General features: G+C 43.7%; 1 protein-coding gene across 1 annotated transcript in view; it reads left to right on the plus strand.

Annotated features, from left to right (window-relative positions):
* Positions 1 to 13,441, plus strand: part of calcr (calcitonin receptor) — a 53,334-nt gene extending 39,893 nt beyond the window's left edge. Inside the window, exons 15-22 of the mRNA XM_030120848.1 lie at positions 1,020 to 1,111; positions 3,437 to 3,563; positions 7,150 to 7,303; positions 8,304 to 8,364; positions 8,559 to 8,625; positions 8,785 to 9,003; positions 9,625 to 9,666; positions 12,633 to 13,441. Coding sequence (XP_029976708.1) covers positions 1,020 to 1,111; positions 3,437 to 3,563; positions 7,150 to 7,303; positions 8,304 to 8,364; positions 8,559 to 8,625; positions 8,785 to 9,003; positions 9,625 to 9,666; positions 12,633 to 12,854 — 984 coding nt within the window. The 3' untranslated portion in view covers positions 12,855 to 13,441. The remainder of the gene's footprint in view (positions 1 to 1,019; positions 1,112 to 3,436; positions 3,564 to 7,149; positions 7,304 to 8,303; positions 8,365 to 8,558; positions 8,626 to 8,784; positions 9,004 to 9,624; positions 9,667 to 12,632) is intronic.
* The last annotated feature ends 4,988 nt before the right edge of the window (positions 13,442 to 18,429 follow it).

Consider the following 18,429-nt stretch of genomic DNA (forward strand, 5'->3'; position numbering starts at 1 on the left):
ACTCTGGCCCAATTGGTGGAGTTTAAATATCTTGGGGTCTTGTTCACAAGTGGAGGAAGGCTCGAAGTGAGATTGACAGGCGGATCGGTGCAGCGACTGCAGTGATGCGGTCGTTGTTTTGGTCCGTTGTGGTGAAGAGGGAGCTGAGCCGAAAGGCGAAGCTCTCGATTTACTGGTCAATCTACGTTCCCACCCTCACCTACGGTCATAAGCTTTGGGTCATGACCGAAAGGACAAAATCCCGGATTCAAGCAGCTAAAATGAGCTTCCTCCGTAGGGTGGCTGGACGCTCCCTTAAAGATATGGTAAGGAGCTCAGTCACCAGGAAGGAGCTCTGAGTAGAACAAGCAATTCCTTAGAACTCTTATTACATAATGCACCATGTTATTACATTTTGCAGAAAATAAAAAAGTTGCAAGTGCATTTTGTAATAATCTCAAAATGTAATAATTTATTGCAATATGTGTTGGGGCAGTTTATTACAAAATGCGGCTTTATTACAAAATGAAATGACAAAATTATTACATTTTGGGCTTTTATTACAAAATGCACCGTTATTACAAAAATGCGGCTCAACGCAAAGCTGGCTTTTCTAAATGAAACCAACTGATTTTACATTCATGGGAACCAAACCGGCCAAACAACCCCGATCCTTCTGTCAGTCAGACTGTAGCCTGAGGAAACCTTCAGACCAGCGGCCATCTGTGGGCATCTTCACGTTACTGAAGCGCTTATCAGGAGCAGCAGCAGACTGCAGAGAGCTGCTAACAGCATGGAGAACAGAGCAGGGTGCCACAGAGCTCCTCCTGCCAGAGGGAAACCTCACAAACACACTAAATGATGACAACAGATCAGTTATATTTCCAGCATAAATACATGGAAACATGAATTCAAAATAGAGAGGTTTTTTTTTTTCGGTGAAATAATTTCAGTTGATTATTGATAAAGCAGTTTAAATGAAACTTGGTAGAAGAAAAGAAACAAAGTGATTATATTTTTCTCTGTTTTCCCTCCTACAGTCTGCGTACATCCTGTTTTACATGGCAATCGTGGGCCATGCTTTGTCCATAGTCTCCCTCCTCATCTCTCTGGCCATCTTCTTCTACTTCAGGTAATAAATTTGTTCGACGTCAAGAAAAATGTGCCGTAGATGTAAGTACTGAGTTGATAATGTGATTATACATTGTTGGAAGGCAGATTTACTCTTGGAGCAGACTCATTATGATCAGAACAGGCTTTTTTTTTTTCTTTTTGGATGCTTAATGTAAGCAAGCAGAGTCATTTTAATCATCACTGGAGGTGATATTTATTCGCTCCCCTGATGTAAACATTGGCCACAGTGTTAAGTTGAGGAGTTAAAGAGTAAAACCATTACTATCTTTATCGTCAGTGGATTAATGCCGGCCACTGATGTGAAAAGAGGTCTTGCGGCTTCGCCGGGCGCAATTTAAACGGCACATAACTGTCGCTAATTTCACGCCAACTTAACTTCGCCGCGCATCGCCTTTATTTCATGGATGTTTAAGATTCTGAGCCGCAGAGCGGTGACGTCCTTCAGCTGCGGTGGCGCTTCGCTCCCGCCTGAAACGTGCGCACCTGAGTGCATGGCTCATTATGGACGTTCATCCAATGTACTGCTTAATCCCAGAGAGAGAGAGAGACAGAGAGACAGAGGGAGAGAGAGAGAGAGAGAGAGAGAGAGCAATTAAGCTGGCTACTGCTGTTGAAATTCAGCTAGATAAGAGTTCAGAATAACAAAGGGTGTAAGTGAGAGCAGAGTATAATATCCAGGTTAACTATGTGGAGTCTGGAAGAGAAGAAGTCCAGAGAAGGTTGTAGATAAACTACTTATTCATCCACCCGTCTTCTTCTCTCTGAGTTTACATGAGGTTGCATTTGCGATATGAAGAGCAAAAAACAAGCCCAGAAACCCTCGTCCCTGTATCTCCTTCCAACTGCTCTTGTTTCCGGACCCACCGGGAAGTTTAATCTGTCCAGCAGCTCCCGGGCCGACCCCCGAGCCCCCTCTCCGTTATCTGCTAGACCTTAAAAGGGAGGAAACCAGAGAATAGCTACATGCTAATGCTTTAACTGCACATGATGTTTGACTGAGACAGGTTTCTTGAGTACTGAGCACAGACAAAATGCTCTTCATGTTTTCTAACAACGTTTAGAGAAAGATTCCTTGTTGACCCTTCGCTTGGCGAACAGCAGTGCTATCAATTTTGATGTGCCGAAGGCTGCTCACCTCCTAAACACAGCTGTTATCCGCAGTCTGTGTGCTGCAAAGTTTTAAACACTCATAAATTAAGAGGCCATTTTTTAGGGCAGGTGCATAGTTATAAAACCTTTGTGACCTGCTGAGAGTGAGACTCCGAACTCAGTTATAGAGCAATTTAAAACGCCATTCACAATTTATCAGCGTCAAAGTCATAATAAATTCAGATTGCAGTAAAGCAGCAAAGTTATTGGTCTTAAAAAAAAAAATAATAATAAAAAATTGAACTCATAACCATAGCTTAATACATTTATAGTCAAAGCATTTAAATTCCTGCAGACTTGATTTTGTGTTATAAAAACCAGATGTGCGGCTGGTTGTGGTATGTTCTGGTGTGTGGCTGCACCACAGTGTTATTTACAACTCGGCATCAAGACTGTCAGGCCTCCCAGATAAAAATAGTCCAGTTCACTGCGGAAAAGCAGCGGTTTGTTGATAGTCTGATCCAAAGAAATCACCACCTGTGACAGTCTGAACTGCGCTGCCATAAGGATCCAGTCTGCGTTTTGACAACCCCTCAAAGATAAAGACTTCTTGTAAATAAACGACGGGCAGCTCTCGCCTCTCCTTTTATGTCTTGATGTGTCTTTGGCCTCGCAGCGAGAAACTAAATGTGCTCTTCTGTGTTGTTTTACCTCGTTTGAAGAAAATTAGTGCTCTTCCTGCTTTCAGTGCTCTCAGAAGTTTTAATGACTAAACAAAGATAAAAACAGCTCCGGAGGTATTTATAACTCTTTCCGTAAAAGTATATTTGCCACAGGGGTTAGTTCATTTTCAAACCCTCCCCGAGCTGCAGCACGTTCTGCTCTTGCCGTGAAAATTAAAACATTATTTAACCATTGCAAACAATAAAGGTGATGGCATAAATGACTTATAGTGATTTTAAACCTAATAGTTGTTTTCCCTTTCTCCGTCCTGCCTTTTATTACGCTATTAATTCTGAATGGCCGGCCGAGCTAATGAGAACACACCCTCGGGATCCATTATGCATTATTTAACAGCGCTTTCAGCATGTACAGTAGGCTACAGACCGTTAAGAGGCCTTCAGAGGCTCTTTACCCACAGCTGACATCTCGGTTAAACAGTTAGCGATTTTCCTCCTCGTGTCGTCCGAATGTTTTCGATTGTACACATGAATAAATGAATCCCGGCCCGCAGGAGTCTGAGCTGTCAGAGGATCACGCTCCACAAGAACCTCTTCTGCTCCTACGTGCTGAATTCCGCCCTCACCATCATCTACCTCGTGGCCGTGGTCGACAACCCAGAACTGGTGGACAGAAACCCGGTGAGCAGACGTTCATTCATCACCGTTATTAATGCGCCGCAGGTGCAGGTCTGGGGGAGGTTTGTGGTTTCAAAGCCTCACAGGTGATCCACAGGTGTAAACCACACGGCTTCGACTCATGCCGAGTCTTTTATTGGATGCCAGACCACATGATAAAATCGAATGAATTCAGTTTTAACTGCTTCTTTAAGTGTTTTGGTCTTGACTTGATGTCTGAATACACGGCTTTCAGTTGTCCCACTTGGTACATGACTGGTTTTACATTGCACATTTTAATATTTGATCTACATCTGCTCAAAAATGAAAAACAGGACATTATTGGAAAAACTATCAAGAATACTTTTTAGTTGCAACATTTCTTAACATGATTTTTGTTCTCTTCCACACTCTCAGCTTTAGACCCTTCAGTACTTTATGCAAATTCTCAGTAACCTTGAATTCTGCCCAGGTCGAGGTAATAAATCTGTCTTTTAGGAATGCCTCACTTTGTGGGCTGAGCATGAATTTCTGTTTAAACTCCTTTTGGATAAAGACTTCTTGAAGGTCTTTAGAGTAAAGCTTCTCTAAAAAACAAAATGATTATTTCAACTTGATTTTTATGGAGGTACACAGAAAATGATAATGAGTTTCATAAAAGGTAATAAATGGATAAAATTCTGCCCAAAAACTTGTGAAATTTGTGTATTTTCATCAACGTTTCAAACAAAGAGAGGATCAAAGTGTCATACGACAACAACAGGCAGGATTGTCGAAGTTGGCTCTCGCTGTATGCAATCCCATCAGCCCCAGCCTTCTTTCAGCTGGAGCGTTTCTGACAAAGCAGTGGAAACATCGAAGACACAGCGGAGGCTTCAGCCGGGTTTGGGCTCGACTCTGAGTCCTGCTGCTGCTGCTGCTCCTTTTCATCCTCTCACCACGTCTGCCTGGCTCAGCCTGAGCAGGACGGATCCAGAAAGCAGACGGGAGTGACAGCCATTATCATCATCGGCCCCGAAGAAGAAGAAGAAACATTTATGTGTTTGTGCAGTGGCTGCCTTTCAGAATCTCCCTTGTCGTCGTTTCTCATGAAGGCCCCTGCTCAGCGTGGGTCACGTTGTGCTCAGAGCTGAAGCGGTCGCCACAGCCCGAGCAGCGACTCTCGCATGTCTGCTAGAAAGCATCATCGTCGGCATCAGCTGCTGCCAACGTGAGACTTACGAGCCTGTTTTCAGCGCCGGCGATTTAGTAATGGTGGGCTGGTGAGGAGATTTGTTCACGCAGAGAAAACAAGCTCTTTTGCTATCTTTTTTTTTTTTTTTTTTTCTGTGTGTGTGTGCGTTTGTGTGTGTGTGCTGTGGCAAGACAGAGTCTGGTTTGACTTTCCAGCAGTGTGGAGGAGTGAATCCCCAAAGCTGGTGTCAAATCAGGGAGGAGGCTGAAAACACAAGAATCATTTGGTGCGCGGAGTCCATCGCAGCTTGATTTGTTAGCCAGATCATCGTGAACAGCCAGTCTGACCCAGACCGTGTTCAGCTGCAGTGTGATCGCAATAAAAAAGTAAATTTCAGGATAGACAGTGATTCCGCAGTGACTCCGCTGTGGTGCGGAGCCTTCAAACAGGAATGTAAGAGCAGGGATTTGAGGAAGAGACATGTGGCGAAAGGTTTAGACGCTAACGGCTGTGGTGTGTTTTGAGCTAAGGAGACCCCTGAGAGACGCACTTAACAGCGATGCCAGCATCTCTGAATTATATCGCGGCTACACACACACACTCTCCTTACACAACGCCGACCACCAGAAACCCAGCGTGAATATTTTGTTTTCAGTATTCACATCGGGGGTTCTGACTCCCGGCCTTTATGCGAAAAGAGTGTGTGTGTGTGTGTGAACATGTTGAAACACAGGTATTCACATTAAGGAGTTCATGGATGAATTTCTTTGTGAATTTGGGAAAAAATAAAATAAAATGGGAGCACGTTTTAGCTTTCATTTCAAGCCCGTTGTGAGACCCGGTGTCCTGGTTGCTCTCTGCTGAGGACGTTCAATGGCGGGATTGTGCCGCCGTCTGAATGAAAGGACAGGTGGGCGGGAGTCGGTGAGAGCCGTGCTCCCTCGTGATTGAACTCACAGAGGCGACTGATCGCTGTGATGAGTAATAACTCAACTGGCACTTTGGTGAATGGACTATAAATCACAGCAAAATACGGGTGTTAAATGAAGTTTTATCTCAATGGGACTTGCATGGCTTCTCTGGGTTTTGTAGTTCCACACAAGACGGAGACAAATTGATTTTTTTCTTTATAAAAGGGACTCCAGATTGTCTTTTTTTCTGAGAGACTCCTCAGCTCAGAATGGTCAGGAACCACCTGTCTGATGTGAAAAAAGAACATTAAAGCCAAACCCACACATCATTTTCACCAACACCACCTTAAGGGGATCGTGGATCCAGGATAAGAACCATCGCTTTTAAATGTAAAATGAAATCATATGCGAGTTGAACGTTTATTCTGTGGGCACCTGGAGACAGAGGATAATGGTAATTCAATACCAGCAGCATATAAACAGACATTGCTATGTTTTTGTTCAAGCTGAAATTTAATTTGCGTAATGTCAAGAGGCTTAACAGAGTTTCCCTATTGGACGAATTGATCATCTGTTTGGCAATTCAGTTAAAAACAATCAGCATCCCTCAAAAGAAACTGGAAGCCGTCATCAGTATCGGATGTCTTTGTAACGCGACGCTCACAGTCCAGTCTGATGTTTGAGACCTTGAGAAACACATTAATGCATCCCAGTAATTATTACGTGTTGTGTTACCCACAACTTTTGGACTGAATACGCAATTTGTCTTTAGTTCTCGCTGCTATTTTGGCTTTCACCAGAACCGCATCATCTGAAATTGGGCGAATGGGAAGACGATAGGGAAGTTTTGGCCGAACCGCACATGAGAAATGTCCAAAAACATGTTCCTTAATAAATCCGATAAGACGAGCGACCACGAGTCCCTAAATCAACAGCAAGGCACACGTAACGACTGATAGTCTGCTCACTTTTGGACCAGTGTGTGGGTTTTTTGAGCGCGTTGTCGGCTCTGTCTGGTTCACTGCTGCTCGTCTGTGAGTCATTTGGAAAATAATATCTTACGCTGCATCCGTAAGTGTGTATAATTACAGCGCTGGTACAGTGCGGCTAAATGAGACTGACATGATAATAACACGGCGACAGAGTCATCAGCTCTGACTGTGAAGACTCAATCAAAGAAACCGATAACATAATGAGATGTGCGGCCGTGTTGTCGCTCTATAGTGGAAATTGCACAATCCTGTATAAACTGCATGCTGTGATCTGTTTATTGTATCAAGTGGGACAAATACACGGAATAGAAAAGAAAACCTTAATTGTCATCAGGATTCGCCTTCAAAGGGGGTAAATGAACATGATTGTCTTTGAGTCAGCTGAGGATAATGCAGACAGATGTCTTTGTGCTCTGAAAGGCTAAAAAAGTCTGATTGAATCCTGTTAGCTTCCTGCTGAGATGATCGCTGATTTTTTTTTTTCTTTCTAAAACAGATAAAGTCAATGTCAAATATTGTTGGTCTTTATGCAGGTTGGCTGTAAAGTCTTGCACTTCTTCCACATGTACATGCTCGGCTGCAACTACTTCTGGATGCTGTGTGAAGGGATTTACCTGCACACGCTCATCGTGGTGGCCGTGTTCGCCGAGGAGCAACATCTGCACTGGTACTACCTCCTGGGCTGGGGTGAGTCCCGCTCCCAACACCTCCCTCCCCCTCTCCGTCCATCACTTCCACCCTCCCGCCGGTCCCTTAAAGATTTAAGTCCTCGCTGATGTCCATTACAGAGCGAAAAAACTCCCGGACGAGTAGCTCAATAACATCGGACACTATCAGCCTGCTCTCTCGCGCCCGCCCGCTCCTCGGGCTGTATGTCACCGCCGACACGCTGACAGCTTTATTGGCACTCCTGTTGCTCGGAGGTGCTGCTGAGCAGTTTGTCACTCTTTCTAAAAAAATAAAAAAAAAAACTAATCGGTGCACTCTGTCAGACGAGCAAGGAGCAGATACTAAATGAATGGTCTTCATTACAGCCGTTACAATAGCCTTGAGGCTCGTGTGATGTGCGTCGATAGGAATTCATCACTGTTGTCGGGACTTGAATCTGTGGACGCGCTGGCATTATGGGGCATTTGTTTACGTAGTGGAGATATAAAGCACCTCCACATAGGGCAAACCGGGGCAGACGAAGGCCGGGGTTGGGGTAGCTGCAAGGCAATTCATGGTTGACATTAGAGTGAGTCTGCAGGAAATGTTTGTTGTATAAATGCATAAAAAAACACACGACACACACCCCTAATGCTGCACCCTACAGCAGTTTGCATGCATACGGGGGCATATATGGAGATACATAAAGGGCTTTTAAGGCTATGGTTACAAGTAAGTCATGGCTGACGTCAGAAAAACTGGTTTGAATCTGATGTGTTTCATAAAAGACCAGCTGAAACCAGACAGAAAACAACCCGCGCTGAAGTGTTGCTGTTTACATGGAACAAAGCCCCTGGAATTGCAAAGTCTTGCATCAAAGCCACAACCTTGATCGTAATCTAATTACTTGATGAGAAACTTTAAGAACAACAAACAAAAGCAAAAAAAAGTGGGGTTTTTTTCACTGTTATGAATGACAAATGAATTTAACTGAGATTCACTCAAGACCTCATCTGGCTGCTGTCTGTTCCTGTCCAAGGCTTTCCTCTTGTGCCGGTCTCCATCCACGCTGTGGCAAGGAAAAAGTATTTCGACGACAAGTGAGTAATGTTCCAGAAACCTCTGCAAATAAACAGGAGATGTTTGTGTATGCGCTGGGCTGTGTGTGGTGGAGGGCGAGCGAGCGGATCCGTGCGTGTGCGCACTCTTTTGTGTGTGTGTGTGTGTGTGTGTGTGTGTGTGTGTGTGTTTTGGTCGGCAGAGCGTGCTGACAGACATGTTTTTCTTTCTGTAGCTGTTGGATGAGTGTGGAAACCCATCTGCTCTATGCGGTCCATGGTCCTATAGTTGCGGCACTTCTTGTGAGTCTCCTAATCTGATACAGCATAAATTTTTGTGTGTGTGTGTGTGTGTATGTGTGTGTGTGTGTGATTTGCAGAGTAGCATCAGCGCTGAAAAGACAGATAAACGGGGAAAGCAGATGTTCTTCATATTTTACTCCCGTCCTTTCAAACTTCCAGGTGAATCTCTTATTCCTGCTGAACATCATCAGAGTGTTGGTTACCAAGTTGAGAGATACGCACCGAGCAGAGTCCAACATGTACATGAAGGCGGTGAGAGCCACGCTCATCTTGGTGCCCCTGCTGGGAATCCAGTTCGTCATTATTCCCTGGAGGCCGGAGAACCGGCTGGCCGGCGAGGTCTACGAGTACATCATGCACATACTCATGCACCACCAGGTAAGGCGCCCAGCCGACGGCAAGCCACAAAAATTAATCAGAATTTCTATTATAGGGAAAAGTAGGGGCTCGTTTTAAAAGTAATACAACATTAAATTAAAAAACCGATATCGTGCTGCATTTCTGCCCCGTGGATGGAGGCCCTCTTGGCCGGGCAGGCTTTAAAAAGAACCAGGAATAAGAGGAAAAGTATTAATAAGAAGTGAACTCTGTGTACTCAAGATTGAAAGTCATTGTGTTTCCTTGATTATGAATTCAAGAATCAACTTGCTTTTCAGTTTGCATGATTGAAATGTCCCGGCTTTTTACTTTCTTCTTCGCTGTAATTGTGCTTTAAAGAGCCAGTTAGACACTCCATTGACTCCATTCTACTACCTGTTGGGTACTTAATTAAACGTCAGGCGACCAGTCCATTAAGAATCCGGGTGAGCTGTTCAGTCCTTCATTCAGCCGCTAACTGGATTCTAATTTCACAGACTCACCAAAGCCCTTTTGTTTTCTCTCTTTCCAAAATGAGATTTTCCTCCCTCATAACCAACGCCACAGCCTGTCATTATACACCAGTATTGTCGAAAAACAAAAAGAAATGGAAGATTTTCTAATTGCTTTTTTTTTCCCAAGGGTTTGCTGGTGGCAACAATCTTCTGCTTCTTCAATGGAGAGGTAAGACTTTTCTAAACTTGTAAAAAAAATATGGAAAATCAATAGAAAGATATTATGAAAAAAACTGTACATGGAAGAATTTAGTGGTACATATACTGAAAATATGGAGGTTTGCCTTTGAGAGAGATCGGGCCTTGATGTCATGCTTGACATAAGGCGGACGTTTAGAAACGGCATTCGACCTTTTGTAAAGATCAAGCAGCAGATGCTGGCCCGGGGAGCCGTCCCGTCACCGAGCAGTAAACCTGCTCACAGGACGTGAGGCGGGAGAACGCTCTCAGGTACAGCATTTCCATATTTTGTTTTTCAGGTCAGACACCCATAAATAACAGACCTTCACTTTGGTTTTGGCATTTAATACTTCAGTAAAATCGTTCTGCCTTCACGGAGACGCTACAATCTGTCATTAATTCGATCATAACAGGTTAGAAAGCGGCTCCTTGCTCATTTCCCCCGAGCCCATTGCGGCGCTGCAGTTGTAGAAGCTGAAGGGTCACGTCAGGTGAGGAGAAAGACACAGTTTATAAATGACTGTGTGGTTTCCAGGCTCAGCTGGAAATTGACTCTTCTTTCAAGTTCCCCCACCCCCCCCGGTCAGCCTTTCCAAGCCCGACTGCTGCGAGCGTCCTTCACTTCATTCAGACCTACGAGCTACATTTCCATTAAACCTCAGATTCACGGCTGGTGTTGCTGAGAAAAACGAGCCCTGCGCGCTCGCCGCGATACTAGAGAGCGATACTTTTTGCAGTCGCCGTGTCCACAAAGGACAGACGCTGCGAGTCAGATCTGGGGATCTTTCACAGGCTGTCCGTTCCAAAGTAAACTAGTCCTGTGTGAGATATTGTGGAAAAACTCCGCTGTGAAATCCTTCCACACGCAGACTGAGTGATATTGTTATGAGGTGTTTTGTTGCATGAGAGGAAAACAGGGCCGATATGCAAAAAGTAAGCGAGGAGCCGATTTCCATACCCAGCATGGGGTGTTTGGCACAGAGTGAACTGCAGTTGAGTTTTATGTATTCGACATGGAAACTAGGTCAGCTGTTGGAGCGTACATGAGCGCCATAATGAAGGATGTAAACCATTTGCGGCGTAAAAAAAAAAAAACAAAAACAATGTGCGGAGAAAACGTTTCAAGGTGCTCCGGACGCCAGCTGTCACAAGCAGGGGGACGAGAGGACTTGTCTGCCTCGTCTGCGTGAAGCTCGGTTCACGCTCCCATAATCAGGACACGGGCTTCTGGGCCCCGGTTCAATTCTGTTGAAGGTTTTTTTTTTTTTTTTTTTTTTGCAAGGCCAAACTACACAGACCTGCCTCATTTCCCTCAATGGTCCCATTGTGATGTCGGGTCAGTGAGACAAACAGCTTTTGAGTCGGATTTTTGACAACGAGCTCCACGGACTGTACGCTTTTGTCCCGGCGAGACAATTAGTGACATGATTTATTAGATCATTGTGGTTTAATGTACCTGCAGTAATTCCAGTAGTGTTTGGGTGTTACAGAGTTAAATGAGAATCGCAGCTCTGGCTGCTGTTTCTGTTAGACATAGCTCAGTCTTCAGTTGTGGATTAATCAGCCAGTGAACATGAACAGAGCTCTGAGTGGATGAACATTTCTTCTGCTCCGTGTGAAGCTGTCGCACTTCATTACAATCGGAAAAACAAAACTGTACGGAAAGCATTTAGTTGTTAGTCTTTCAGTCTAATACCACGGAAAATTTACGTATCCAGTGAAGAATCTAAAAAATATAAAGTAGTTGAAAGAGTATGAAAGTTTTTTTCTGGAAAGACGTAAACATTTACCTAAAGTTAGATTGTGTAGTTTTTAATCCATTCAGACCATTTACTGTTCTTCTCCTGCTGTTTTCCCTCCGAGGGTTTCTACATTAGAATCTTACTTCAGATGAGACTTGGTGTTCCTGGAGACTGTGGTGACATTTTTCACCATGTTCCAGCGTTTTACTGGCAAATAAACAAATAACACATTAATGCTGAACCTTACTGACAGAAGTAATAATTACAGGTAACATTGGTCCTAAATGCTCAGCGGGTGATGAAACGTCTCTAATTCACACCGAGTTTTGGCTCCTGGAAGTGTTAATGTTGGAGCTCTGAGTTCTCCTCAAGTTCTCCACCTGAAACGCAGAGAAAACACGTTTTCTCAAAGTATCAGAAATGTGTTTATTCCAAAGGTTTTCTGAAATGTATTGTCAGACAGAGTTCATGACGGACTTTCTATATGGGACATTTATTAGATTTCTGTTTATAACACCATGATAGATCACAGCATTAGGAGCTAATAATAATTATTATGTAACAGTGACTGATAGTAACTCAGTATAATAATGGATATCATTCTGATACAAATTCAATTTCTTTTACATGCACATAAATCTACTGTGTCAAATAGTTGCAGCAAATTAATAACTGAGAATATGCTTGGTGAAGTTGAACCGTAGCCTTGTGTGTTCTGCTTTAGTTTAGGCATGTTTTTACTTTTTTTTTTTTTTCACCATAAAGCTCGACTTGGATTACATCTTTCTCTTTTATGACGGGATGATGTGGCCACATGTACGACTTGGCCCCATTACAAGTAAATTGACTTTGCTGTTTGCATTTCCCCGACTGGCAGCTGCTAATGCGATTGAAATCTTAGTGATCCACATATGCTGCAGCAATTATGCACGCATCGCTCAGGATCACCGTCAGCTGGATTAATGTTGTCACAGGCGGGTGTTTGCATGGGCTCTGCCTCGCTCGCATTGCAGCGTAGCCACATGTTGACTCGCATGTGAATGCGAACGTCTGCTGGAATCATTCGGCGGTCACCGGAGAAGAGACGGGCGGAAACCAAAATAAGGGTTTTGAGAAAATATTTTCTCAGAGAGAAATGAACGAAATTACAGCGTTTGCAAAGAGATTAACGACCCAGGGAATGACGAGCTGTGTCTTTCTGTGTGGCGTTCAGGTGCAGGCGGCCCTGAAGAGGCAGTGGATGCAGTACAAGACGCAGTGGGGCCAGAGACGGAAGGACCACTGCTCCATGCGCTCCACCTCCTACACGGCCACCTCCATCACGGAGGTGCCCGCCTTCATGTACCATCACGACTGCAACAACGAACACTTGAACGGGCGCCACGCCGAGGACTCCGAACTGGTGGCGCTGAAATCGGGAGACACGTATGCCTGAGTCGCACTCAGGAGGAAGTGTGTAAAGCGACGGAAACAGCCGAAGAGGGAGAAACAGAGCGACGGGGAATGTACAGTCAGAACAGAAATCCAATCCGTTTGGCCGCCGTCTCTCGGTGGTTGAATCTCAGAGGCGATCGCTGGCTGGTCGAGCCGCCCAGGAGGACGATACGGGTCTGCACACAGACAGCTCATCCAGACTTTAGATCGCGATCTGAGGCTGCTTTGTGAGAAACTTCCTGAAGCTGCTGAACTGCAACGTGCACGCCACGCCGGTGTGGAAGGCGACGCCGGCGATATGGAGCGGCTACAACGTGGCGTGAAGCAGGGGGGGGGGCGATCAAGACCAGGACGGTTACGAAAACAGATTATTCCTGACCTCACCGATACCAAAGGCTTGTGTTTGTTGGTCGTAGCCACGAGGGCGCAGCGTATCCAGCTGAGCACAGGCGCGGTACCATGAAGCAAAACACACACTCACACACACACTCAGTCAACACAAACCTGAACGTATGTGCCATGGAAAAGACCTTCTGAGCTCGGAGCTCTGGAATTATGTACATACTGTATGTTTACCATGTATGGTTTGGAAAAAAAAAAAAAAATGTGTTCAACTGTTCAAAAATGACTATATTTTCTTTTTATTCTCGCCAGTTACCAAGTATTTGCTCCGTGTGCGTCCTGTGATGCTGCGTTCCCGACTGCTTTCTTGTTTTTGCAGTTGCTGTACTTGTGCTGATGCTGGAGATCACAGGGCTGAGAGGCGCATGAAGGAGGACGTGAATAAAAATCCTTATTTTCAGGTTAAAAACCCACAGGAGTTGTTTCACTGTGTTATGGGTAAACAAGCTGTCGAGGAGCTGATTCTCAATCATCTTTTGAGGATGCCTGTAATCTCACTTCTACACACACACACACACACACACACACACACACACACAAACACACTTATGCATTTGTTAAGTAATCAGGGCAAAAAGAAAACTCATAACAGATCAAATGTTGAGACCATCATATGTGCAAATAATGCACGGACTAAATAATGTCTTGAAGGCATGCTCACATTGCTTTTATAATCTTGCACAAACATTTTGTTAATTTGTACAGTCTGCTCATTGTCGTACAATTCAAAGGTTTTTGGAAGCTTTAATGGTCTGCATAACCTCAGTTTTGGAGGCGACAGTGAAGCTTCTGGCCGCTCAGAAAGTGGACATTTCTGCTGTTCATTCTGATTCGTTTATAGGGGAAAAAAAATACTAATTCTTCTACTGACCCCCACAAGATCTCTCTGATCGCTTCATCTTCGGTGAAGCTGTAGCACTTAGCAGTGTTGAACCTCGTCACCTAAAGCCGTTTAAAGTTCTTTAATAAAGCGGCCATTCGTCTCCAACATCAGCGTCAAATTGCTTAAAGTTTCAGACGGTCAAACCATAAATAATAAATACTGGGCATGTTCAACAACATGATCACATCGTAGTGTGACTCGCTGAATAAAAAAGTAGTTTGATCTTGATTAAACTCGACAAACAAACGTTTCTAAAGCTGTAACCAGCTCTGTTATTCACCCTCAGGCAAATAATCAGAGCAGACTGATGGAGAAACCTTGCAGTCATCGTGTGACTCTAACCGTCAAACTGACAATGTTTTCCCATCAGTCAGCTCTAAATCTTCTTAATTCACTAAATCAAGGACTTTTTAAAGTCTTTATGAAAAACACACGAAGGCGAATCCAAAAGGTGACGGCCGTCAGAACAAAGAACAGACGCTTCAGTGTCACTGACGCTTTTTTTTTTAAGTTAATTCACAATATGCAATTGACACAAGTAGGAGCAGTTCAATGTTTTGATATTTAAATGAAATAAAATTAGAAGATGTTTTTTGTTCCTCTGTTTTTGGGAACTTGCAAAAACAGGTGAAACGTTTCTCACCGTCTTATTGTCAGGATTTTCCTCCACATGGGCACAAATCTTAAGGTATTCTTTTCACTGACGACTGGCTACACTATCGTAGTCTCTTTATTTGATATCAGAGGGCTTAAGCAGACAACTGAACACACACTTTTTGCCAAGGACCTATATGAAATGACGGAGCATAAGTTGCACTTTCGATCATATGGTACCTTTAACGCAGGTACATTCCCCGAAGACGACAACAGGAGCTATTTTTACACATCTATTGGAGATTTATCTGGTTGCAAATACTTGATCTTGATCAGATTATTGAACGCGGGGACGGATCGGGCGGCGCGGGAAGCCAGACGGGCTTATCAAAGCCCCGTCCCGTCGCATCGTTTCACAATCCTCTCAATTTAATTCTCATTTCAATGAAACACATTTTGAACCACTGCAAGGGACAAGTTCAAGAAGTTTGTAAAGAAATGATGAGAGTGACAATCATGATGGGAGGAAAGTGTGTTTTTGTTTATCTAAGTATGAAATTCAGCTTTCGATTCACCTTTTTATGGTCACATCTGGCACATACTCGAAGCTTTTTTTTTTTTTTTTTTAAATGTTTATTCTTGTGTAAATAAGAGCAGACACTGTGTTCATACCAGATTCTTGCACTGTGACAAACTCTTGACTATTTTCGTTCCCTTCCTGTTGTTTCTGTGTCTGATTTATTTCCTCTCATCTGAACAGCTGATGAAAAGAAAAAAAAAAAAAAGAATCTTGCAAAAAACCAAACTGCTGTTTCTTTCTCTTCTTTTCCTTCTTGTTTTCTTTCTTGCGAGTCATTCGGCACGAGAATACACACATGAAAGAGGTGTTGCTCTTTATTTCCTGAGCAAAGCGAAATCACAACAAGCGAGCGGCGTCGTGTGTTTGGAGAACGGAACCCAAGATGAAAGAATCCCAGGAAAAATGGACAATTTGCAGCGCTTAATGACTCGATGATGAAAGAAATATGTAATGCTGTTTTGTTGAAATGCTTTGAAGAGATTACAGAGTCAAAAGTAAAAGTTATTTTTCCAAACACACCTGAACAAACATTGTTTTTTGGGAGACTCTCTGTGTCGCCGTCCGATGATTCAGCCGCTCGAGCGTTACTCTCGTCATCGTTTCAGGGTTGAGAGAGTTCGAGTAATGAGCTGCACAGAGGAAACAAAGCGTCTTACTCCATTTTACTGTCTTGCTTGGTGTTTTCCCCGAGCTCTGCTGTGCCTTGCAGCCCTCTTTTTGTTTAGTTCCTTTTTCTTTTTTTTCCCATTTTTGCAGCTGTGTGCAGAAGGAAATCCATCTGAAGGTTCATCTCCAAGATGGATGTCTGCTCACACGGCTGCGTATTATGGTTGTTATCACCCTCAAGAAGACAGAGTTATCTTTTTATTGGAATATACTTCACTATTTATGTAGGCACCGGCTGTATAAGTCACAATTTCAAGCTCGACTGGATCCTAATGGTACTGCCAAGACAACAAGAGGCTCCGTCCCCCCGCAGACTCGCTCCTTGAGAAAAATATGATGTTAGATTGTTATTCCTCTGAAAAATACTGTCCTGTTGTCTGCCACAGAGCTAATTCATCACTAAACATCCCAAGCAGGACTGGCGATTCTATGCAAACAACATAAAGATTAAGTTTTGTAGAGGCGGTAGAAGTAGAATCATGAAAATTAATTTAAAACAGACAAACTGCTGATTCAACAAATGCACTCAAGTAGAAAAAGGGAGCGTTTTTAATGGTAATATTAAGAGTGGAGGTGAGAGTTTATTATATTAACTAATGTTATTTCACCGTTGAGTCTTGAATTTGAAATAAAGTATTTGTGCTTTGGTTTTTCTCACCTCTGGAGTTTTGCAGTGATCACACTACTGTGAGTCAACCTGCCGCTCTGGCGTTTTGTTTTCTCGTTTGATTCAGTGGAAGAATATAAAAAAAAATGGAGACAGAGCCTATAAATTGCAGTTTCTCTCTTGGGAACACGTTAGCCTGAGAAGCTTCAGCGTCTGGCCGCTTCAGGCCGTCCAGGATGTCCGCTGACAGGGAGGCTCTCACCGCACGCTGGACCAAACCCAGCACATGTCATGTGCGCTGTGAGACGGGCAGCGCGGCGAATCGCGCCCGTGGTTCTGCTCAGCGGCGCTGAAATGAGGAATGACAGCGCTCCACGCCGAGGCCTTCATCCCCATTCTGGAACAAGAACTGAAACGTCTCGGTGTTTCAGGACCGCTGGAAAATACTCCGTTAACATAACTGCTCAGATCCCTGCTGGCCAGGACCGTCTCTTCTTCTCCTGTCCCAGTCCCACAACGTGGATTTCTCACTCAGACTGTGGCACTGAGCCTCTTTTTATTTTCACTTTACTAGGAATTCATTCATTGCAGCTTGCAGCACCATCAGCCATGTAACAGCTTTATTCCTCTGCATGTTGCAGCAGCCTTTCTGGTTCTTTCTTCGTACTGGTCTACGGTCGACCGCGGCTCTCGCGGTCACGGCTCATGAGCGAACGTCCCTCGATCACTGGGAAACCGGAGAATGTGGAAATGTAGCCACGGATTCTTGTGTTTGACCAGCAGGGTAATGATAGGTCCTCTCAGAGGGGATCCTGTGAATGCAGCAGGTATCCAAAAGTATGCAGGAAGGTCACACAAAAAAATTGACAACTTTTCTATTTTCCCCCTGATTTACTGTATTTATATATGCAGTTTATGGGCTGTTATTTTCCATGTTGTAGATTTTGTCCTGGAACAGAGGTCACAGCGGCTGTTTTTCATTTGTTTTGGAGAGGAGATCAGAAATATATGGAAATGGGATGACTTTTTCATGTAAATCCTGGATTCCTGAAGACTTTTCAAACATTTTGTGGATTGTTATAAATCCTCATTCAGGTTTCTATCCCAGTGATTAATGCTGTCGCTGCGGTGGCCAACATTACGGTCTGACCACTGCAAAAACAAGGGAGTGTGTCAATAAAACCATTAAACTCTAATCATAATAAACCAGTGAGTCCTGCAGCTTGTATCATAAAGCATACTTGTAGGTAAATCCAGGCTTCGACCTTGAGCAGCTCACTTAGTTTTATGTTGACAACACATTGTATGAAATGTGCTGACAAAATCAAACATATCTGCAGTCCATCTGGAAATAATCCTAATTAGGGAAAATGTGCTCACTGTCCAGTATTATTACACTGTGATGCTGTATTGATGCAAGAGAATAGATTTTTGCTTTGGGTCAATAATAAAACCCGAAGCGTGTCAGCGAGGAACTCCATCACTACATGTTCATGTCCAGTGAGATTTTATTCATGATGTGGAGAAATAAACACACATTTTCATTTCCAGAGTAATGCAGCTACTTTCCTGATACCTGTTGTTTACCTGCTTCTATATTTTCTTCCTGCTGCATGAAGATAATTTGCTGCAGGGGCGTCTGCCTGGACTCTGGACAGTTTGTGTTGAAGCTCGGGATCATTTGAATTCTCTCTGTATTGCCTGTAGGCGGCTCATAAGAAATATTAAAATGTTTCTGTTGCTGCCGTCGGAGATATAGACCGACTGCAAAATCAGTGCATGTTGAAGGTTTTTGTATTTTATGCAAATGTCTGCCTCTGTCAGTATGTTTAAGCGTTTTAGAG

The sequence above is a fragment of the Salarias fasciatus genome, chromosome 22 (assembly GCF_902148845.1).
Source record: "Salarias fasciatus chromosome 22, fSalaFa1.1, whole genome shotgun sequence".
NCBI lineage: Eukaryota > Metazoa > Chordata > Actinopteri > Blenniiformes > Blenniidae > Salarias > Salarias fasciatus.